Genomic DNA, 25,088 nt, shown 5'->3' with positions numbered 1-25,088 from the left:
AAATGAGCTATGTGGTGATTGGCCGGTTCACCTCAATGACTCTCTGATGCTACTTGAAGCTAGAAATGGTAAAAGGCCTGTATTTATTATAGCACATTCCAGAGTCCTCGAACCCCCCCAAAGCGCTTTCCAACACAATTAGTCATTCTTCCATTCATACACACATTCACACACTGGTGGTGATGAGCTACACTGTCGCCACAGCTGCCTTGGCGTGCACTATCAAAGGCGAGGCAACCGAGCACTGGTGCAACTCTTGCCCATGGACCCAACAGCAGCATTCCCTGCTAGGAGCCAGGATCTATCCTACAATCCTCCCATTACTGGACAACCCACTCTACCTCCTGAGCTCCTGCTGCCCTAACTCTGAAACTGTATAATGTAGATCTCTGGGATTGGGATCCTGTGGAACCCAACACAAAAGTTGCAGGAGCGGGTGATATTGAGGTTGTAGTGGGCGAGAGCTAGCCTAGAAATATAGACAGACTGTAGCAGTAGCAGGTCAGTCCAGCCATGCTCTATCGTGGCCTCAGAAGGTCTGCCATTGGCTCTGGCAGTTTTGTGTCCTGCCAATCATATTGCTCTATGTCTGTTAGGTGTACTTAGCCCCAAACAGCGATGGACCGCGTTTGTCGAACAGATGCCTCTGTCAATGCGCCCCAGTGCAGCTGTGGCTACATCAGGGGTGTCAAATATGCGGCCCGCGGGCCGGATCCGGCCCGCAAGCGGGTTGAATCCAGCCCGCGAGATGGTTGTGTAAACTTTATTTTCATACTTTACAATGTAGAGTGAAAATAAACTTATCTTTGTGAGCAAGTTTTCTCTGTAATGAGTATAAATAAAACAAAGCTGCGCTCAAGGCCCACACAAGAACTTGAATCACATCCTGAAGTTGGCCGCCACTCAGGATGTGACTTCTGATGTTGATGTGCTGGTGAAAGCTAAAAGATGTAAAGTAAAATGAGTCAAATATACTTTAAGTGCTGCATGAAACTGATCTAGCCATGTGATCTGTAAGCTCTTTGAATCACTAAGGAATGTTTTTTTATTTATTGATTTTTAATGTTTTTCAAATTTTCAAGTACACTTCAGGTGTTGTACTTGTACTATTTTGGATACACTGTCCTCAGGCTCCAGCCTTGTTTTATATTGATTGTATTAAAACAAAGAAAACAATCTGAAGTTGTTTTTAATTTACCGGTCCGGCCCACTTGGGACTAGATTTCCCTCAATGTGGCCCCTGAGCTAAAATGAGTTTGACACCCCTGGGCTGCATCGTAGCTCATCACCATCAGTGTGTGAACGTGTGTGTGAATGGATGAATGATACACTGTAGTGTAAAGCGCTTTGGAGTCCTTACTCTGAGAGGCGCTATACAAGTGCGGGTCATGCTAAAGAGCCAACCTGTTGGACAATGATTGGACATTGCAGAATCCACAGGCCTGTGATGTAGAGTTTGACTCTGAATCATTTGCCTGACACTCATCCGCTTGGTGAATAAATGAACCACTGTTCCCTGACGATCTAAAACTTCATGGTTCCACAAGCTTCCTACAAAACAAACAAATAAGTAAATACAGTTTAAAAAAATATTTCTTCATTAATCAGCTCTGCACAGCTACTGATGTTACAATAGATCTAAAATAATTAGTGACTTAACAGATAAGGCACATCTCATGCTGATTACAAGCAGCTGCTACCAGCCTTTCAGCTGCGGAAACCCCCTCCTGTGTCTTTCAGATGATGCTGACTTATCACTTTTTACATTCTCACCCCTGTTATTTGCTCCAGGACATGCAGCTGAAGCATCCTGGAACATAAAGATGGAGAGGGGTAAGAAGGATCTGGGAGGGAGTGAAATGTAAAGACACTGAGAGACCAGGAAGTGACCCCATTGTTTTCAGGGTCACCTGGCTTTTCCTTTCAGAGCCTCAGAGGTTTATTGGATCTCACATAAACAAATCTGCCCGTCACCAACCACTGTGTCTTGTCTGATTTCCTGCCTCGCGCTACACTGAGAAAGCTAAGTTTATACTTTAGATGGACAAAGTAAGGTGTGGCACCTGGAGGGTTACTGAACGACAAACTCACACATACCCGCCAGAAGAGAGAAATAATAAAGATGTCAAATATTAAGTGTTTTATGAATTGTTCATTTAAATTGGTAACTGTGTGTGCAGAACATTTGCAAACACAATTCAGACAGGCAGGCTACGGTGTTACTATTTATAGTTTTGAAGTCATATTTTACCTCTTCCTGGTTTGGCACAGCTGAGTGACACTGACTCTGACCAGGTCTGCTCCATGATTGGATAGAGAGGGGCAACGGGAGGAAGGAGGGTGCACACCTTGGTCACAAAGGTTACTCATTAACCTGTTGTTCAGCTGCAGAGCACTCAACCTTTGCACAAAGTTCCTCCATGTCACGAGTAAAACCAACAGGAATGGTTTAGGCTGAACACAGAAAGAAGGTGCATTCTGAGGCTGCAGGGATTTTCAGCATCAGGTGACCAGGTAAGACTTCAAAGGAGCATCGGGTCTTCTAAAACAGAGATAGCTGACAGTGTTGCCTGCAAATTAGAAAATAATTTCTCAAAGGAAGAATAGAAACTGCATCAGAAAACAAAATGTACACATTATGGCTCCACTTTGTTTTATTGGTGGGTTAAGCTAAAAAGTACTTTAGAGAAGAGTGTGAGGAAGTTCTGACTTTTATCGTAATATAAATTTGACTTTATCCATGGTTCTTTTTGTCCTAGAATGCAAATTGAAGTAAGTATTTAGAAGTGGGTTGGGATAAATGTTTCTGTTGCTGCCTGGTTTGCTGTTCTCAAACTTCCTCTTTGTGCTGAAACAAATCAACATACACTCTGTGTCCTAACAGAAACATATTTACACACAGTGTTGAAGGAGTTCAAGTTCCCTCATGAAAAGACACCCTGAGCACACACTACAATTAACTGACACATAGCAAAACAGACTTGGCTTATTTTTAACAAATGAATCAATTAAAGACACACAGTATTATCTCCTTCGGTTTTTGTTTTCATTTGCTTGATTTATATTATCTGTAGAATAAATGGCTTCGAGCAGCTGAACAGGAAAGTTATATTAGGTAGCATACGGAGTCAGTGTTAGATAGGTTGGAGATTATGGCAGAAAAGCTGCCAACTGCGGCTCAAAAATGAAAGATAACGTGATGTTTTAATTATTGTTTAATCAAATCCATTGTGTCCGACATTCTCCTGCGTTGCCAGCCGTGACTTTCACCGTTTTTCCAAAATGTAGATTGTGTTTTCCAGAATCAACTACCCGATCTTTAAAGGTGCAATATGTATAAAAGAAGTAAGAATGACATCTGTTGTTAAATTTGGTTACTAGAGGTAATTTTTCTAAGCAAAAGATTAAGCTCTCTCCCGTTCCCTGACTTTCATGACTGTTGCCATTTACAGATCAGCACCAGAAGTTTCTATTCTAGAAAACGAGTCATACACAGTAAGTTGATAAATGCATATCTGTTGCTAGGACCCTTGGGTGTTTTAGGATAGGGAACACTTACTACACTTATGGTAGTATGCCTCCGGAATTACAGGAAGTGTGGTTGTTATAGGGCAGCAGTAGCTCAGTTGATAAAGCAGGTTGCCTCATGATCGGAGGGTCATGGGTTCGATTCCAGCTCCCACCAGAGGCATTCTGCTGTTGTGTCCTTGGGCAAGACACTTCACCCTACTTGCCTGTGTTGGTGGCGGTCAGAGGGGCCGACGGCGCCAAATGGCAGCCCCGCCTCTGTCAGACCGCTCCAGGGCGGCTGTGGCTACGTAGTAGCTTACCATCACTGGCAGTGTGTGAATGTATGAGTTCACGCAAGCGTGGTTGAGAGTCCTAATAAAGCACTATATAAGTTTGATGATTATTATTTTTTTTGTTATTAGTTTGTTGTCTTGCTCTTTGCTTGCTGTTATAGTTCGACTCATAGAAGGAAGTAACATGCTACGATTGACTCATTATTCACTTCACATACACAATTCACTATAATATTGAGTTGTTGGTAATTGAAAAATGAGTTTTAGATATTTTTAGAGCCAACAATTTTTTTCTAATTCACTGTTAGCATTGTTAGTCCAGCGTTAGCCTCTAGCCTGCTTCAACCTTGAGTGAAACAAAAAGATGCCGTAGCGTCTTAAGGGTACAAGAAAAAACTTCTGGGTCGCTCCCGTTACTGGCTTCGGTTCATTAAACAACTCTGGAGGCTTTTCAATCAATTTCCCTCTGGGATTAATAAAGTATTTTTGAATAGAATTGAATTGAATTGAATTTTACTGGCTGGTGATGAGTTACAAATGCCTGAGCTGCTGCATTAACTTGGCACAAACTTGACAACTTCACAGGCTCACAGATTGTAAATTGTGACCATGTTTTATTTTATTTTGCTTTTTTAAAAAGAAAAACTCACAACCTCCAGCTCGCTGATAAAGAAACCTGCTTCAATGAATTCTTACATATTGCTCCTTTAAATAGTGTTGTCATGAATCACTCAATTTTTAACCATGCTGGTAATAATTGGGGCTTTAAAATTAGATACCACTAATGCGTAATGAATAAAAATAACAATATACACCCAAATTGAACTCAACAGTAAAAATGTATCTGTTCTCGCAATTCTCATTTTTTAGAAGTCTCTATTTAAAGTGGGACGTGTTTGAGTATTATTATCAGTCATATTTTGTACACTTGCCATAAAATATTTATTTAATATCCATGAAAATTTTGCACTAACCTTATGTTTTTTTAAGTACAGTTTTCATAACAAGATGGCTTTATTGTTGTCAAATCCTGATCATTGCCTAGAGTTTGTATGCCAAACATCGCTAACTAATGTGTCCAGGTTCATGCTGGTCCAAGGTTTTAATTTTTAATTTAAAACCTTGTTAATTTTAATTTACTTTATTTATTCAAAGGATAAAAGATTATGTTAAAGCTACAATGCAGGTGAGGTGTGTTTTTAATTGTTTTTAAATTTTTTGTGTTTACAGCTTTCCTGTAGCTTTTCTACACTGACATTACTTCAGCGCTGAAAATAAAAAAAAACATTTGAAACCGCCCCGTCTATGACCTTGCATTAAACAGGAAAAGATTTTATTTTTCTGAGGGCGTAGCTGTGATACTAAAAAAATGACACGATTTGAGTAAAATATATGCTTTATGTCGCTGCTCAATTAAATCTTTAGCCTGTTATCCATGATAAACAACAGCACAACCTGGCTCCTCCACATAGTTCAAAGCAAACCGAACTCCAGAACTTGGCAGAGGGATAAAAGAATGACATCACATGCTGCACTGTGATTTGTCTGCTTTGAAATCAATTAAAGAATTACTTATTATCTGAAAGGTATAAAATCTTTGTGCAAAAAAGATGTGTGGTGTGTCTTAAAATGATACACACTGTTAGCACTGATAGTGATGTCATGCACAAGTGACACATATTACGATCTCCCTCTGCAGCACAATCAGTTTTAAATAATAAAGCTGCTTGATTATTTAGTTGAAAGTTATTGTGCTGAATGCACAGATTATAGTTTGGATGTTTAATTCAGTTTAATAATGGATAAAACATTTTTCACCCTCCGGCCATCATTAGTGTCCAAAATCAGACGTTCAACTTAAAATTTGGGTCACTGGAACAAGATAAACGGCATTCTTACTTTAATAATGAGACTCAGTTGGAAATGAATGTAGAAGAAGATGTTGAGATTTACTCATTCAGTTTTACACGAAATAACAGTGAAGCATATACACACATATTTCTGTCCCCATTAGCTCCTCGCCCTGCTCGGCTTGGTGTGTGTGTGTTTTGTTCTGCTTTGCTTATGTGAAGACAGAACAGGAAGAGATAAAGGCAGCCCTGTCTGTGTGTTTACTGTTAACAGTGCAGGAGAGAATAGCAGGACAAGATGAAGGGGAAGGGGCCTAATGGCCAGCGTTGAACAGCCAGACCCTCTGTGAAGTGAAAAATCTCCTCAGCGGCAAGAATGACAGGAAGACATTTAGATGTCTTAAACTTGCCTGAGAATGCAACAAGAACATTTCAGGAATTAGAGAGAAATGAAGGAATCCAAGACTGAGAAGCCAACAGAGTGTTTACCAGCAACATGTGGGTAAAGTCCTTTTAATGAAGCTGAAGGACATTGGTTTTGTAGACCTTGGTTTCAGTTCAACTCCTCTCGGGGATATATTCACACATGAAAGTTGAAAGTTGAGATCAAATTTTTAATCTTGGGAGTAACTTTGTTTTTCATCCTTTAGGACATGCAGACCACTCTGGGAAACGTGTTTTTCTTTTGGGTTGTTCGTTTTCTTTTATGTTGATGCTGAAAAACTCACAGATAGCTGTAGATATGAAGGTGCTACTCACACTTGCACAGTAGGAAATTCATTTGGATTTTCAAAGATGATTCAAAGCTTTATTGTCAAATGCACAATAAAAGGACTACAAGGACTGTGAACTTGTTATGCTCACGATTGCCCCCTCAGGCCAAACGCGTAACTGCAGCTTCAATATTGAGCTCATGCATGAGGCGCATGCTGTACGTGCACACTCCTGAACGAAAACAACTGCTGAGTCAGTCCCGTACTTGATATGTGGTCCCCCCCTCAAGATCTGTTTCTTTTGCACCCAGCTGTGAGTTTGAACCATCCACTTGCAAAAAATGTGTGTCCTAACCCTTACCCCAACCATTACCCTAATCGTAACCCTGAAACAAACATAAAAATTGTTGTCGTCGTCTTCCTCCGCTTTTCTGGGTTCGGGTTGTGGGGGCAGCATCCCAACTAGGGAGCTCCAGACCGTCCTCTCCCCAGCCACCTCCACCAGCTCCTCCGGCAGGACCCCAAGGTGTTCCCAGACCAGATTGGAGATGTAACCTCTCCAACGTGTCCTGGGTCAACCCAGGATGAGAATCAGCACCTCCAAATCTGAGACCATGGTTCTCGACCGAAAAAGGGTGGCTTGCCAACTCCGGGTCGGGAGAGAGGTCCCACCTCAAGTGGAGGAGTTTAAGTATCTCGGGGTCTTGTTCACGAGTGAGGGTAGGAGGGATCGGGAGATCGACAGGCAGATTGGTTCGGCGTCTGCAGTGCTGCGGACGCTGAGCCGATCTGTTGTGGTGAAGAGGGAGCTGAGCCAGAAAGCCAGGCTCTCGATTTACCAGTCGATCTACGTCCCAATCCTCACCTATGGTCATGAGCTTTGGGTAATGACCGAAAGAACGAGATCGCGGATACAAGCGGCCGAAATGAGTTTCCTCCATAGGGTGGCCGGGCTCAGCCTTAGAGATAGGGTGAGGAGCTCGGACATTCGGGAGGGACTCGGAGTAGAACCGCTGCTCCTCCGGATCGAAAGGAGCCAGTTGAGGTGGTTTGGGCATCTGGTCAGGATGCCTCCTGGACGCCTCCCCGGGGAGGTGTTTCGGGCATGTCCTGCCAGCAGGAGGCCCCCGGGTCATAAAAATAGTGCTGCATTTAAAATTTTAAAAAATTATATTCATGCAAAACGTAATTTTTTTTTGTGCCTGGGCGGTTATGGTTAGGGTAAGGGTTAGGGTTTTTTCTTGTGACTGGGTCGTTTCCACATGCAGCTGAGTGCAAAAGAAACCGATCTCGGGGGGGGGGGGGGGGGGACACACATATTGACGTAATACCAGAACAATTTACAGGTTTAGACTGTTCTACACAATTGAAAAGAATTGGACAAACATTGTAGTCTGATGTCGATGCATTAGATAATCAGGTAAAAAAAAATGCCCTACTATGATATATGGAAAGCCCCCAGCTCGTTTTGAAAGCATCAACCCTTTTCCCCCAATTACTATTTTATTAGTAAAAATTATTATTCTGTATGATTAATATGGTCCAGATTGCTTTGATGTGTAAAATAAATTCTAAAAGTATAAAGTGACATAACTTAGACCTCCTGCTCTTCTCTTTCTCACATTTGTGCATTAACAGAATTTTCTTGAACAGCTGCTTTTCCCCCTCTCCACTTCTCCGTTGTGTTTTCTCTCCATCGTGATAATAACGGCGCACACTGGTGCAACAAGCAACTGGGAGTGGGTGTGCCATGATATAACCATCCGTGTGTCACTGAAGGAAATTCAGATGAGCCACAGAGCTATGTGTGTTAATGGGCCGGTGGTTCAAACTCCTGCTGACTTTATTGCAGAAAGGGCCAAAGTAGCTGTCGACTGCAGGTTGGCGCCAGCGCCATCTCTAGTGGAGGCTTTAATCAGCAGCAGGCGTAAATCAGCGGTCTCCAGCTCTACAGCTGTGCCTTTCTCGCCGTCCCGACCGAGAAAGGTTTACGATTGGCCAGTCCTCGTGCACATGCACAGATTATCATCCTCTTTCCTTGCTCCCGGAAAACTGGTTCAGAGCGCAAATGGTTTTTGTTGATGATTTGCAGGAAATATCTATAAGAAAGTTCTACAGAAAGTAACAAATGGTCTTCAGAAATGTCGCTAGATTTGTCGCTAGGCAACTTTTTGAAAAAAAAGTCATTGAGGGGGTCAAAAAGATGTTAGGAACGAGTTGGCAGCACTGCCTCTCGCTCTGCTGCTAAACTACAGATGGCAAATGCTATGGGCTATGCCTGAGCGTGAACGTGCATGACGACATCACACATAATGCTGCCTAGAGAGGCTCTTATGTGCAACAGTCAATTCAAAAATACTTTATTAATCCCAGAGGGAAATTGATCAAAGTGGTGAGGTGGTGCTCACTCCTCACCCCTGCCACATGGACCCAAGGGATAAACCATCAACCCTGCTCAATGGTCAACTTTCCTCGTGGGGTCACACCCATTAGCACAGTGGGAGGGTTAAACAAGTGCCTGCACACAAACACTGGTGTTCTCATAAATATGGAATCATGTGTTTTGACACATTGCCTTGGGATATGGTTGGCACCAAATACACCATGAATTAAACATTAACGTGTGCTTTTCAGTAAACATTCATACTGTTATAATAAAGAAGACCAGAGGCTAATGTATAGATAACAATGCCATCGGTGAACTAAAAGCAAATAGTCGGCTCTAAAGATATCTCAAGCTACTTTTTTCAATCACCAGCAACTCGGTATTGTAGTGAAATGTATTTATCTACTCACTATGCATGGCGTGTCATCTAGAATCTTCTGGCGCCGGTCTATAAATAGTAAGTGTTGCTCAAAGTTGACTGGCTCGATTCGATACATGACTGCAGTGCCAATTCTTACTTCAGGCACCATTAACAGTTAAACAGTGCAATATTAATATGCGTTTGAGAGTTACTGGTGGTGCTCCTCTCCCATACCACACAGTGATGCAGCTGTAGAGGCTGCTAAGGATTCTGGGTAAAAAAAAATTCTCAGCCTCCTCAGGAAACACAACCACAGTTTAGCCTTTTTCATCAAATCACCTACAGTGATCCAGTGTCCAGGTGAGGTCATCAATGTGGACCTCTACTCAAAACTTGAGCGAAAGACCAAATGTTTGCATTACTTTAAAAATGCTGTCCAATCACCTTCACTAAAACTTTGCTGGGGGGGGGGCGGGCTCCCAACTAGCTCCCATGTTATTCAAACCCTGTTAAGAATTAGAATTACCACTATTACTGACGTTTTTGAAAAATCTAACTAAGTTATTCAACATTTTATTTGAAACATTATCTGCAGATATTATTATTATTATGTCCCATTTTTTTTTTAGTTTGGGGGAATTAATTTGTAACCTTGTTTGCATAATAAATTAGAAATATTATATAGTTACAAACAAATAATTAAAAAACTCAAAAGATGTTTTAAGAAACTTTAATACTTATTTGAAACAAGTGTTGTGTTAAGCATTAAATGATTTTTGTTTGTGTGTGTGTTTGTGTGTGTGTGTGTGGGGGGGGGGGGGGGGGCACATACATTCATAAACATGAACCAATAAATATTGGCTTTAGCCACTTCTGGAACTCATTCCAACTAGAAAAGATTGAAAGATCTACATCACACTGAAAATTAGCGTTCATGGACTCATTTACACTTTGGGATGTTGTTGATTTAGCGTCAAGGAGAGAGTAGAGTGCATATTTGCTAGTAGAAGGTAACCGTTAGCATTAGCAACTCCACAACATGGCAGAACTCCTTTAGACTTGTGTTATTTGAAGTAAATCATCAACGTTGCAAAGCAAAGTGAGCGGTAGAGTTGTGTTGCTGTTAGCCAACCAGACGCAAGATGTCTGACACCAAAACCTGCCGTGTTCTGCTCCCCTCTCCACCAACTTACTTCTATTTCCTAAAAAAGGAGCACAAGAGCTTTTTTTACCTCTGAGACCAACTCACAAGGCTTTCATTTGTACTACAGACCACAGCAAATAAATATTTACTCAATTTATAAAAAGATTTATTCAAAATGTTGAAACAAGAAAATAAAATGGAAACTCTGGACAGGATCAATGGGGTTGAACCTTGATCTACTGGATTATTATGAGGAAATATCAGGATTAAGAGAATACAAATATAATTTGTATCAAAGTAAGTTAAATATTAAAGTGGATCATGAACAGAGTAATCCTGTCTGGCTGGACTTAGGCGCTTCATGTGTGTTACAGAGAGCTTCCCTGTTTGAGTGATGCAAATATGGAGCGAATATGGAAATAATTGCACAAAAAGGCCCTGTCTTTAGAAACACAAGCTACTGTAGACAGCAGGTTTTTATTTGCATTCAGAACAAGCCAACATCTTAACGCCAGCTCAAACTAAGCAGATGAAAGGAGTTGTCTAAGTTCACGTTGAGGTTGCCAAATCTGCACAAATCATAGTAATATTTTCTTCAGATGTGAAGCTACGCGTTATCTAACCTACAAAGTTATCTTGGCTGTGTCAGAGAGAAGAATGTGTGTTTTCAGCCGAACCTCTGACTGTCCCCATTTCCAGGCATTGTGCTGAACAAAAGGCAGATGTAAGAAACATTTCCAAATGCTTCAGTGTTTCTGCTGTTTTGGGGCCTTTCCCATCCACACTGCTTCAATTAGGCATTATGCAGAAACACTTTTATATTTGTTGTTGCAAAACAAATAACGCCTGCAGGCTTCCTTTTATTGCCCTTTGAGAATCACACAGTCTGTGATGAAGCGACACACGCAGTGGGATTCTTTCACATACAAACACATTGGCTATTAATATTTGCAGTGTTTTGTTACAGATGCTCCTAAGAAAAGGGATTTAAACAGACATGTGGGACTGCATGTTCGCGACACACTTTTCTCACACGTCCTCGATAACTTTTAGTCCAAGAGCTTCTTTCGCATGTCGGTCTTCATAATGGGAATGATTTAGGTCATTTGATTGTTCCGGAGTTGTTGTGAAATATGCGTTTGATGGCAGAAGAAATCCAAAGGAAAATCCAGAAATGACGCTGAGGGCAGGATCACCTCCATAAAATTTTGATAAGGTTGGCCAGATGGGGCCAAAAATTTTTTTGGGTTGCACACGTAATTGGTCCTTGTGGTAACTATGGGAGACTTTAGCCTGTGGTGATGCTCTGCATTGCTCTTTTATTCCATTATAGACTTATATATATATATATATATATATATATATATATATATATATATATATATATATATATATATATATATATATAACAGTATGTATCCAAAACACTTGACTCAAATTTTACAAACACAAACATTTTAAAATTTGTTTTGTTATTTTTTTGCTTTGTTTAATTTACCTGTTGCTGTGTTCACACAAAAAATATGGAAATAAATACGTTTTTTTTTAATGGTGAGAAGCAGAAACATGTATTTTTTTTATTCTGGTTATTTCTTTATTGATTAATTGTATAATTTTTATTGAGTTTAAAATTTGTCTTGAATAAATAAGATACATTTATCACATGAGTGAAAATTTATATCATTTAATAACACCGGCTTTTTGTGAGGGGGCCAGGAAATTTCTAGGGGTGGCCATGGCCATCCCTGGACACCCCTTGGGGGTGCCATTGGCTGAGGGGGGTTGGGTACCTGGGAGCTTTTTAAATGCTTCTTTTATTGTGATTTTGAGCTAAATAGAGAAAAAAAAATCAAAAGTTAATATTATCCTTCAATTCCTACAGGATCTTAAGTGAGTGCTTCAAAAGACTCAGAATTCAACTTAGGTCACCCTGCCACTCAACACCGCCCCCTAGTGGAGCTCCAAGAGGTTGAGCTCCCTTCAGGTCAACAGGAATCTGCCTCCCTCACCTGGGGAGATGCCCTCCCTGCAGCATCTCCTGCATGTCCTACTCAACTTTAAACGGCTGACAGTAAACTAAAACCAACTAAGCTGGTGAAACGAATGAAAAGCATCAAGGATCTCCTGGATCTTGTAGAAACAAAGTGATTTTTTGGGACGGACTTCCCCAACAGATGGGTTCTTGCTAAATTTAATGGTGCTAATAAAACTCAGCTCTCACCCAGAGAGACAGCAGTAAATAAATGGCAGTAAATGCAACAACCACAGCACCTGCAACAACAAACGGTGAGAATCAGACAAGTATATTTTTAATAATAAAACGTTGTAATTAAATCTATAATTAAACAGTTTTAATTCCAATCTAGTTTACAAATCAAGGCAACACTTAAACAGGGTGTGCTTTTCCTGTGATGCTTTCTGACAGACACGTTGGCAATCCATAATGAGAACTATCCCAGCCACAGCTGGGAGTTGTTGGTAGCGGTTCTGGTCTCAGCCATCGCCATCTCTCTTCTCATCGCCCTTCTGGCTAAAGGCCATGTGATCCGGCGCTACCTGGCTAGCTACAGGCACACACGGCTGCGAGAGATAGACCCCATTAGCCGGTGTGACTCAACAGGTTTGTTCTTCTATCAACAAATTTCTTGTATTTTTCTAAAATCATGCATAATTCACAATGTTTGCATTAAATGTATTTGCAGTCGTGTCAAAACTTAATTATAAAGGGCCATACAACAAAATAAACATGTAAATATTAGAATTATATTATTTCAAAGAAACACAAAAGGACTATAAATGTTTGTCTGTTTGTCCTAAAACAACAAGCACGAGAAGAAAATGACACTTTCGACCTTTGCCTGAGCAATCCAATCCATTTCCTAATGAAGCCTTATCCCAGATTAACCATACCTATTCCCATTTGTTTTTTGCCTGATTCCAGGCCTGGAAGTGGAGTTTAACATACGTGAAGCACGTGGAGTGAACCCTCACAGCCTTCCTCCAGTGAGCGAGGAAGATGATGACGGCTTCATCGAGGACAACTACATCCCAGCCAGTGAGAGGGCCCGAGCTGAGAGAGCAGCTCAGGACATGCACACAGACACAGACGACGAGATGGATGTGATTGAATTCAGCATCACTTAGCATCAACATCTCCTCACACACACCAGTTCCACTCCATTTTCATTATTTTCTTTTTTCAACTCGCGTTCTGATTAAAAACGTGCTGACCAGAAATTCATAATTGCACATAAAAAGGAAAAAGGGACTATATTAAAACAGAAATTGTGTTTGCGTGGGCTAAAGACCTTAATGACCTCCAAAATGATCAGTTTTGACTTATTATTAAGCACAGGGGCACTTCTACAAAAGTAATTCATCATGCCAGAGAAAACTGAGGGTTTGTTTGACATATTTGGAAAAACATCCGTCCATAAAATGCTCTGATTATTTTTCCTTATTCCTTTAAAGAGAAATGATAAGATTATTTTATTTTGAATGTTTGGAATCAGAAGCCTTTATTTCCTAACAATCAAATGACTTTTTGCATAATTTTGTTAACCATTTAACTCAGGGATGTCCAATCATTAAAATATTGTCCTTGCGAGACATAAAAATTAGATTTATGTATGTTTTTTACACAATGCAAAAAGTATTTCATGGTGACTTAATTTTATTAGTACCCCTCAAAGTTGCTCCAAGGTAATCATATTGGCACAAATCTGATACATAAAAATGTCAGGAAGTATAAGTCTACATGAACAGCCCGGAGAGACAAAAGTGATCTGGCGGGCCACACAAAATTACTCTGAGGGCCATAAAAGACCCCCTGGCCACACTTTGGACATGCTTGATTTAACTTAGAGATGTTTTACATTCTACCTGCTTCAAATACACCTAAAACAGTCAGTGGGAACTCTGACACAAGTCAGGTTTATTCCCCTGAGAGCAGTCCTAATCATAATATCCACCCCACCATCCTTAAAGGTCAACTTTACCCATATTTTTAATACATTTGCAGTAGTCTCTAGTAGAAATGAATGTCTTTTAAGTTGTTCTCTGGGAAAAAAAGCTCCGGTGCGCCCGTTTGAGGACGCAAAAGTCCGCCGGAGGAGAGAGTGGCAGAACACGGCTGGATTGTGAGTGTTATTTCCTAATATTTGGACAGCAATGTGACTCTATACTGACTCTGTTTACTTCGCAACCTTGATATTTTGTCTCCACAAACAACACAAGCATGAAGGAGTCCTGCAGTGTTGTGGAGATGCTAATGCTAACTGTTAGCTTCTGCTATTTGAGGGGTTCTCTGCTGTTTCCTGGATGCTAAACCAACAACAGCCTTCCCCGTCACAAGTCAAGATGTGTGAGTCCATGAACGTTAAGTGACAGTGTGAGGTAGATCCGTCAGGTTTTTTTTTAATCCTAGAGGTTAATGCAGAAGCTAAAGCAGGAGATAGGTGTAGGAGACTATTTTCATGTTCAGCCTGCGTGTTAAACTCAGAGTGACCGATTATAATCAGGAAGGATAATTTTGAAAAATCAGTGAAGTTGACCTGTTAACATGAATCCAAAATCCTTGTGTTAGCCTTGATTTTATGGTTTATCCCAGATTAACCATACCTATGTGCCAGTAGTCGTCGATAAAACCTTCCTCTGAAGCATCTTATAGCAAACAGCTGCTGCAGTTTAAGATGCTTATTAATTAAAATATGAATGTGAGTGTGTGAATGTGTGTGTGAATGGGTGAATGACTGATTGTGTTGCAAAGCTTCTTGAGGGGTTCCAGGAATCTAGAAGGCGCTATGTCAAATACAGGCCATTTACCAAAGTAAGCTGCAAACTTTTCAAAGGCTTTAAGAACCAAGACAAAGTTGTTAATTAATGGTGTTAGAAATAAATTACCTCTCAAACAACATCAGGATGTGGCTAAGTAAGTCCATTTCTGTTCATATCACACAGCAGCAAAGTTTACAGTAGCAGTAATATAAATCCCAGCTGCCTGTTTAGATTTTAAATTCCAATTTGCATAACCACATGTACTAGTTTAGCTTTCCTCTAATGCTAATGCAACGCCACACAGAAACATCTGCATAATTATTCAGGATATTAGTTATTTATGATAAAACTGCAGCACTGAATTTGCCAATTTACACTGATTCACTGTATCAGGTGCAAGTAATGAGATTTCAAGGTGGCTTCCATGCTAATTTTCTGTTATGAATAAGATTTAAACTGACCTGTCAGAAATGATTTCAGGGAAAATTGATTAAATGAGAAATTGTGAGGCATCTGGAGACCAATTTCTTTATTAATCAATCTGCTCTTGTCATCATTTTATTTGGTACATTTAAAAATAACTTGGTAAATAACTAAAAATCTTTTATTTTATACAACTGCAGCACTTTAACCAAAACATATAAACGACATTGACAACAATAAATGTTTATTTATAATTTAAAAATGACATTTTAAAAATGTTATGACTGTTACTGAATCAGAAGGTTTCTATGATTTTTTTTATAATTATGATCCTGTATATGAAATGATGTGACAGCTTTCAAAATAAAAAAGACTCTATCAGACTACTTTGTATAACCACTTGTCATCTGGGACTGGGAGGATTTAATTTGAACTATAACATGTAATAAGTTCCTCAAAAATGTGATGGTGAAAGTCTTTGAACAAAAAATTTAGATAGGCCTATTTGAACCACATGTCAATATGAAGTGACGTCACGTTTTGAGCTTCTGTGGGTCAATTTCCACATGATTAGAGATGTAATTTCTGGCTCTTTCCCGCCATTCAAAAATCACACCAGTTATATCTCCGGCTAAACTTCGTAACAGTGTCATAAAAACGGTAATGGTGTCTGACAGCGTGTCATGGGTTGAACCCTGGAGCGTTTCTGATCTTGCAGAGCACAAAGCTAATGAACGCAGTTTGACAGGTCTTCCTCCGGAAACACGCGCGTTAAGTTGGCATCAAAACCGGAACCGAAGCTTACTTCATTTCAAAACAAAAGTGTAACTAAGGCCATTGTGTCACACTTTCAAAAATGGAAATCGAAATGTATATCAACATATTTAATAACGTAGCTACCGAAAAAAAAATAAAATGCTAAAAGATAAAACAATAACATGCTCTTCCCCATTGCAGTGTTCAAATTAAATCAGAATTAATGTATAAGTGGCATGCATTTCATGAATGAAGTGAATGTTACTTATCTGCTTATACACACACACACACACACACACACACACACACACACACACACACACACACACACACACACACACACACACACACACATATATATATATATATATATATATATATATATATTCAAATTTAGGGATGTGTCCATAAAAAAATGGAAATTTCTAATAAAATATTGGCCCAGACAGGCAAAATGTTTCTTGATGTCACAAATGAAATAAGAGGTTACCTTCATCACACTACTTAGTAACAAATATAAATCCTAACAAGACAGTAAAATATATAAAAGCATGTTAAAACAATCATTTGTTTCATTTTTTGACTGAACAAGCCCAGTTTCAAATGAATTTTTAAACTTTTAAAGAATCAGTCTTTTGGTCCAAATGCAAATAAACTGTACCAGGTATATTTTGACCATTGGGAGTTATAGTTATCTAAATTTAGCTTCACTTTTGCAGCCAATTGATAAAATAATGTGATGTTTTCAAGACATCACCATTTACAACCTTTCTAATCTCTATTCAAAACTGAGTGACTAATGAATTGAGTGAATTACAGTTAAATGTTTGACAGAAACCAGTTTAGTATCTGAACAACACTAGTTTTCTCTAAATGTTTCACAAAAGAGAAACAAGAAATAAAAAGCGTCATGTAAAATATCAGCAAAAGAAATAATCATAGTTTTGCTGTGTATTTCACAACACTGGTGTTGTGCTTTGAATTTCATCCCTCCTGAAAGTTAGTGAGGGAATTCGATCACTCGACAACCGGAAGTGGTGTTTCCGTGATCACAGAGAGCTTGATGCTCCGGAAAAAGCAGCGAGTTACAGCGAAGCGACCGAAGCGAGTGGGAGCGGAGAGGAGACTAGAGCCGAGGAGGAGGATGAGAGCGACCCTTCACACTTGAATGGCCCATATCTCACCGTGTTCTCGGATATTTGCTAACCCGCATCTTGTTTTCGAGGGTTTTACTCCACCAGGATGTCGGCATCAGCGATATTTATCCTCGACCTGAAGGGAAAGGTAAGTTTATGACGACTTGTTGAGAGGAAGTTGACATTTTTGGACGAGACACCTGCCACACACGAAACTGTTTCAACTTACCAAAATAAATCTATATCATATTTGACTTTTTTGTGTTCAGTCACGTAACTACGTACATTTCCTCTTATGGTTGTATCTAAAAAGAAACTAGTCTCAAATGTTTAGCTAAATTAGCAACATTGAAACTGACTGGAGGAGAGACTCGACTTGTTAAACTCGTTTATGCTGAGTTCACACAGGAGGCTTGTTCTTGTGCAGCGATGCAGTCTTTATTCTACGTGTAGTAATTCGGTTTCAAACCACATTTTGTGGCGTAATTAAAGTCACCCAATAAACAAGTAAATAAATATTTGTCGGACAAATAAGAGATGTGTTTAAAAAGAAACAGTTTTGGTAATTCACAACTTTATGATTAATTAGGTCAGTAATTGAGCCGACAGTACTGGAAAAAAAACCCTACTGTTTCTCTTTATGTCGTGCATTAAATTAAAGTTCATAGAAAGGCACAGATTCTGGTTTTGGTGGCCGATACCAGTTTTCGTCTTTTGTACAGCTCTGCTGATGCTGCAGTACTGTGTTTCCCTTACATAGGCGTAGCCACGGCTCAAATGTCAGCGCCACGCCTACAAGATCCCAAGTTAATTATATATATATATATATATATATATATATATATATATATATATATATATATATTGCGCAGTTTCCCGAAGAAGCAGCGGGAACTACTCTGTTGTTGCTTGTCATCACAGCCGGCAGGCAGCAAGGAGGAGGAGGCAGGGCAAGGTGGTTACAGCATACATTACTGAGTTCAAATTAGAAAGGTAGCAGTGGATATAATGCTTTTTGGTTTTCATGTTTCAATAACATTAAGATAGATGAGTGTTGACGATCTTGGCAGGGTTTCCCCCAGTGCTCATTAGCCTGGCAGCCCGCCAGGTTTTCCTCTCCCCGCCAGGCTAAGCGCCACTTATTTATGTGAAATTGATTGTTTTGCATGTCTGACTTTAACCGCACCCAATACTGTATTACGGTGTGAGCGCAACAGCGACAACTTAAGATCGATGTGTGAACAGTGTGGGAGGTCGGATGTTTTCGATCTGAACCCTTAAAACCTCCAGCAGGCGACGCTGCACTATTGACGTGTAACCCCTCCTTTCCACCGGAGCCGTCAGCAGCAAGTTACTGCAGCAGCACGTCTTGCTTGCCTATGCTGCTGCTTGGCCCTTCCCACAAGACACGAAGCAGCAGGGGAGCAGCTGTCACCGACAGAGTACGAAGTCACGTGACATTAGCAAAATCACGCGTGACGTCGTCAGTAAACACAACAACAAGCAGGAGAAATTGGATTGGGTACTTCTCCACTTAAGTATTCAACCTTTCATTGTCCATTATGGAAAAACAAAGGAGACTGCTAACTAGGTGATAACTTTTTTTAAAAGTAAAGCAACCGGAAGGCAGTACGTTTCTTTATTCTGAAAATCTCGGGAAGCTTAGCTCCATTTCCGCGTCCGATTTCCTGTCTTTCCTTCCCCAAAAATGTCGAACATGACCCGTTTCAGTGGTGTAGTGCGTAGAAAATAGAACCGGTGCGTAAGGGCCGCAACATGCTGCTCCTGACACGTGGTCGACTCGAGCTGCTGATGGCTGCTGACGGCTGCTGACGGCTCCAGTGGAAAAGATTCTGTTGACCACAGCGGTTCCTATCAGCAGCTATGACGTGCTGCTGCAGTAACATGCTGCTGACGGCTCCGGTGGAAAGGAGGGATAAGCGCGTGGCGCTAACAACGTAGCGATGAGACATGTCTTGGAGAAAGCGTAAAAACACATTGGCCACTTCTTCTGAAGCGAAAAAATAAAACTTCTTCTTAAGTAGAGCACGACTTCGCCTTGTTCACCCTCTGCCGAGCCGGACTGAGCTCAATAACATTGACCCATTTCTAGTTCTATTTCGTCTAGTCTTAGCCCTTAAGCTAGCTGCTATTAGAAGGGTGATCTCAGCATCAGCCGATCATGAAGAGCTTAAATGTACACCCACCAATGGTGGGCACCCCTTTGGGTATATAAGTGGAGCGACTCCACTGTTCGCCTCTGCTATCTCTTCAAGCCAAGCTTAAGAGCTATCTTTAAAGAGCAATTATCCAAGAGCATTGTCCTACTCAGCGGCCATGTCCAATGACGTCAGGACCTGCCCGGCCTGCCAAATGGGCTGCATCTCCAGCGGCGACCTGCACGCCAAATGTGGGGTCTGTCTCGGGGCTCATCACACTGGCCTGGCCTTGACCCCCCAGGCCCCGTTTTGTGCCGCTCTGCCCATGGCTGAAAAGATCTGCCGGGTTGAGTACTTCACCCCCGCCGCCAACGAGGAATTTCCGGTGGCTGACACGTACTCGCTGGACAAGGCCTTGCAGTTCTTCATTGTCAGCCAGGAGCCGGCTGGCTCTAACCTACTGGACGATGACATTGACCGTGAGGAGTACGACGAGGCTGGTTGCCATAGCCCTTCTTCCCTCCTGGACAACATGGAGGTCGACGAGCCTCCCTCAGCAGGTTCCTCTGCTCCAGTGCCTTCTCGATCCTCCCTGCCAGCAGAGTACTGCTCCAGAAGTTACCTGCCATCATCTCTGTGGCTGCGGTCCGCAAGGGGCTAGGGTTGTCACGATAATAAAATTTCAAACTCGATTCGATACTGGAAAAATACTCGATACTCGATTTCGATACAATTTAAAAACACCAATTTATTGAACAAGTTTATTCAAAAAATAACATTCCTCAATTTATATTGCAAAAATTAAATGTTAAGAATTAAGTGTATAAAGTGCACAAACCTTTCAAGTATCAGCCTTTTTTAAAACGTGCATACAAAAACTGGCGAAAGTTAACACTTTAAATCATGAATTGTCTCACTATATATACACTATTTGCAGAGTGATGTTTTGCTGCTTAAACTCTGTTTAAGGTGCATTTTGCCATAAGATGTAATGCCATATGTTTTGTTCTGTACTTTTGAACAACTCTGTTGGTCAATAAAGGGAGAAAACGAATTTCTCCACAGTAGGACAAAGGTACATCTAATCTTAATAAAAACAGATTGGCGCACGACAGTGACGTCATTAATAGCACCGGTTAGATTAGACACGGCTAGTCTATTTACGCCTAGAAATCCCAGACCTGCTCCAAACGAACAGGGGAATCATGTTAATGATTCCTAACGAAACCTTTCGACATTGAGATGTTTTGGTGCAGATAATGTCTTATTTTGAGGCTGCACCATAGGTGCCCGTCCGCACCCGTTATATGGATATACACTGACGGCGATTCGCCAATGGATCTTAATACCCCGGGGAATCCAAGTAGCACCAAAGTTGTCAGCGTGAGTAAACAAACGTACTGCATGCTAGAAATGAAGTCCGGGTTGCAATAAACGGGAGTTTTCCTTTAAGCATATAAGCGTGAATATACAACTACGTGTCGGACTTGGTATGCTCTTTAAGTTGGGCTGTGAAGCGCCTCCCAAATTCGCCGTTGCCATTGTTAACAAAACTTGGATCGGAGACAACTCGCATGAGAAATTGCAATGTAGCCATGCGGCGTCTTCTTCTTCTGTTTGTCTGGGACACGGAGGCTGCTTTACGGCATCTGGCTGTCGTGCGTGTCGGTGTACTTGAAGAAGGTTGTGTATATGTGAGACTCCATAATATCAATACCACAGGGATGGAATATCTAATTTAGATACCACTTTTAGTATCGATTTATATCTAGGTATTGATTTTTTTGACAACACTACAAGGGGCTAGCCGTACCAGAACTGGCTCCACCTGAAGCAGATGATTTGGCGGGAATCTTTGGAGCTACACAAACATGCTGTCCAGACCCCATCTGGCCGTGCTTCCCTGCTGCCTTGAGCTGCTGGTCCGCCGCCTTCTCCGAGCCTGCTAAGCTCAAAGTGCCAATTTCCACATATGCACCCATAACCAAAGTCGAGGGCTTCTCCGACCAGGGCTGTCCAACCGTTCCTCCACTGGAGCCGGACCTGGCCTCGCTGTTTGGCGCCAAGAACCACCTCGCTGGCCAGCGAGCAGTTCCCACTTCTAAGTATCACCATCTGCTGGCGCGGCTCACCAATCGCGCACACCAGTGCGCCTTCCAGACCGGCGCTGCAGGAAATAACATCGCCCTTCATGCCTTTGGCGTCTCCAAAATGGTAGAAGAGCTCGACACTCCTGACAAGTCGAAAAACCATCATTACCAAAACAGCTGATGCCATTCTCAGTCTGTGTGCTGCTGTACTCACCGGTTCTGCTTGCATTGCTGCCTGGCAAACCCTTTTCCAGCGGGCCTTGTGGCTTAAGGCCCTGCCCTTCATTCCTGAACACCTGCACAGAGAATTGCTGGAAGGCCCCATCACCTCTGACACTCTGTTTGGTCCCCATCTTAGGAACGCCATCGAGAGGGCTCAGAAGATAGCTGAACTGTCAGCCACAGTGCGAGACCTGGTCCACCCCCAGTCCGCCTCTCACTCCGGCTGTTCCTCCAGAGGATGGGATGAATCTGGACGAACGGTGCGGAAACTTCAGATGCCCAGCTGCACCGCTCGCCCCATGGAGCCGGCCTCCCGCTTTGGTTCCACCTCAGCAGGACCAGAGAGTTGGTAACCAACAGTTTCGAAAGAGCCAGCAGGCGCCGTCTTGGCCATCTCAGTCACAAGAACCTCGCCGAAAGCAACCACAAAAATGACTCGTTGGGGGCAATGTGTGTGTTTCTGACTGTAATGTTAACTCTGTGAATGATGTTGGTTTTGAAATAAAACCCAAAAAACGTCACATTGAGAGCAAAATCCTACAGTACTCTGCAGTCCTCTGCAGAATCTTCTGCCGAATCCTCACACATGTTCCCCACACCAAGCGCTGCGACACACCTGCATGTTCACACAGTCAATCATATTACACGCCCACAACCAGCTGTAAGGGTGCGCTCCATTTGCGCACCGGCCCTAGCTTCCAGCCAGGCCCAACACATCCCGCTCCCCCCACAACGTAGGGTGGGATGGGATGTCATGGTGCTATAGCGACCACTCGCGGCATCACAGTGCGCGGCTCCATCTGCTGGCACTTTGTCGTCCCCGTGCATGGGCCCGGCTCCCACTCGTCCTTTATCTTTGGACACCACACTCTGCGGTGCGGATCAGCCTCTTCCAGCTGTTTCACACTTTCTCTTTCGAGCACAGCCCTTCATGGGTCGCTCCCAGTTCTCCTCTGGTGCGAGCGACAGCGGTAAGGGCGTGAACCCAGTCCTCAGATGTCGTTCACGTGAGCTCGAACACGCGTCCGCTGTTGGAACGTGCGCAAGAATGATGCTGCCTTTGTCACATGAGCAAATGGGTATCGGACACCATTCGTTACGGTCACATACTCCATTTTTAGTCTGCTCCTCCTCCCTTCAACGGGATCGTGGAGATGACATTCACGTCACAGGAACAATCTCAGGCCCTAGAGCTGGAGCTACTCCCGCTACTTCGTAGTACCGAAAAGTCGGGAGGAATGAGACCAATTCTCGAACTTCCCCTGCTCAACTGCTCCATAGCAGTGATGCATTTCCGCATGTTAACAATGAGGCAAGTCCTAGAATACGTGCGCTCCGAGGACTGTTTCACGTCTATAGACCTGCAAGACACATACTTCCACATCCCAGTAATTCCCAAACACTGGAAGTTCCTGCGCTTTTCATTCAAGGGAGTTCAATACCAGTTCAGTCGTCACCCTTTCGGGTACTCGCAGGTCCCACGCACCTTCTTCAAAACAGTGGAGTCACTCCACTTATATACCCACAGGGGTGCCCACCATTGGTGGGCGTACATTTAAGCACTTCATGATTGGCTGATGCGGAGATCACCCTTCCAATAGCAGCTAGCTTAAGGGCTGCGACTAGACTCATAGAATCTGGGGTTACAATACGTAACCAACGTTTGCATAGCCACTGGGTCGTTGGAGGTGCCCCGTGACTGCCTGATGGAAAATCAGCAGGTTTCATCAGACTCGTTAAGTTTCTTGTTTTTGCTGAGGACCCCATGTATTTTACCGCTCCCTCCCACAGTTTTCCCCTATTAAAATTTAAAATGATTCTGTATATTCAGTGTATCAAGAGAAAAGATTTCTGCCTCTGCCACCTGCAGCAGTAAATGTAGGGAAGACCGACTTGTCTTCCAATATAAAAAAAAAGAGGTGCATTCATCTGTGTATCGCCTTTTATCCGCATTAGTGATATTTTCAGCACCAGAACAATGAAGCAAAGAAACAGATTCCTGAGTTTATGTTAATAATTTTATTTATTAGGTTCATCTGATCTGTTCTATTTTTCTCTGAAATGAGATCAAATCAGTGCTTCTATTGGTTGTCTCCTCTCTGCACTAGAAATATGTACTTTATTATAATGTTCACTGTAATGCATCTTGATGTTCTTAAGAAATAAATTAAATAACAAATATTGGTCAATAATGCCAAATATGTAAATTTGTGTGTCAGTCATTTTTATACTGGCTTAAAAATACTTCATTAAGTCTACTAAGCAGGGGTATAGAACGTGTTTAAAAGGGCCAGCCCAGTAATGATCTTGGACCAAAATAAAGGGGGCAGAAAGTCAAATAAAGGGGGGCAGAAGGAGATGTTTTTCCAGACGCCAAGAAAAATTAAATGCCATGTAGGCTCAGTGAGAGATTTAGTCAATTTTCACTTCGTTTTTAAAAATGTTTCAGACCACCTGATATTTCAAGAAAGTTCCAGTTTGTCCAACAATTAAGATTCCTGAAGTCACTAGAAGGACAATGAAAAGAACTGCTGAATAACCTGATCTGCTTGACAACCAAACCCATCAGGGAGAGGGATCCATCAATCATGGTCTGGATGCCTGATTGTTCAGATTAAAGGTTTTATTTTTCTCTCTCTCACCAGCTATTTATCTCTGCCCTGGGGCAAGTTAGTAGTGCTGCTCCTTCAATCCCCACCCTGCCTCTGGCTACATTCTGATCAGACAAGGTTCTCTTGTTATGGTAAAGACGAATACGATTGTACAGTATAGCTGCAGTATTAAATGAAGGTGCACAACCAAGTTAGCATATTGAAAGTGGCACCATACATGCCTACAGCCAAGAGACGAGGACTCATTCAAGTGGTGCACATAAAAATGGACTACTTCAGCATTCAGAGACATGCTTGGGAACTCCAGGGTTCTGCAGAAGCTGGTTCCTGCACGTGTCCTTATCACTCCTCCATCAGGTCTGCCCCTTTCTGTCTTGACTCCTGCCCGCATATGGCTGGCTGCTAGAATGGACTGTACTCACTAAACCTAAATGTCAAGGTAATGATATCTGCATTGTATGCTCCCAGTTTCATAATAGTTTTTGTATTAACCCTTTAGGTGCCATAGTTCTTTCAGTAAAATATGAATTTTTTATATCACTATTTAAAGAGCTTGCAGCTTAAATCTGGTTAGAGATAGAGGAATATTGTAAATTATAAAAAACTTTAGTATGAGCCAAATTTTGTGATAGGAACAAATTCACTCACATTATTTGC

The 25,088-nt window shown here is 41.8% G+C and overlaps 2 protein-coding genes across 5 annotated transcripts in view; both read left to right on the top strand.

The window, feature by feature from the left end:
- Positions 1–2,368: 2,368 nt before the first annotated feature.
- On the top strand, positions 2,369–15,842 carry c8h1orf210 (chromosome 8 C1orf210 homolog). Its single transcript, XM_070553968.1, has 4 exons — positions 2,369–2,514; positions 12,140–12,543; positions 12,683–12,877; positions 13,199–15,842. Exons 2-4 carry the CDS (start codon positions 12,501–12,503, stop codon positions 13,399–13,401), a joined length of 441 nt encoding a protein of 146 aa, XP_070410069.1. The 5' UTR covers positions 2,369–2,514; positions 12,140–12,500; the 3' UTR covers positions 13,402–15,842.
- Positions 15,843–16,675: 833 nt separating this feature from the next.
- Positions 16,676–25,088, top strand: part of ap1m3 (adaptor related protein complex 1 subunit mu 3) — a 114,653-nt gene continuing 106,240 nt past the window's right edge. The window contains exon 1 of one of the 4 annotated variants that reach the window (XR_011521343.1): positions 16,676–17,496. Coding sequence is in view for 2 of the 4 variants with exons in the window: in XM_054752093.2 (XP_054608068.1) it covers positions 17,455–17,496 (42 nt within the window). In the remaining 2 variants the exon portion in view is untranslated. The remainder of the gene's footprint in view (positions 17,497–25,088) is intronic. The other 3 variants (XR_011521344.1, XM_054752093.2, XM_015971013.3) reach the window with 3 other exon arrangements.

This window comes from Nothobranchius furzeri, chromosome 8, assembly GCF_043380555.1.
Source record: "Nothobranchius furzeri strain GRZ-AD chromosome 8, NfurGRZ-RIMD1, whole genome shotgun sequence".
Lineage (NCBI taxonomy): Eukaryota > Metazoa > Chordata > Actinopteri > Cyprinodontiformes > Nothobranchiidae > Nothobranchius > Nothobranchius furzeri.
Note: the sequence above shows the minus strand (reverse complement) of the source record. Positions and strands in the feature narration are given on the sequence as shown.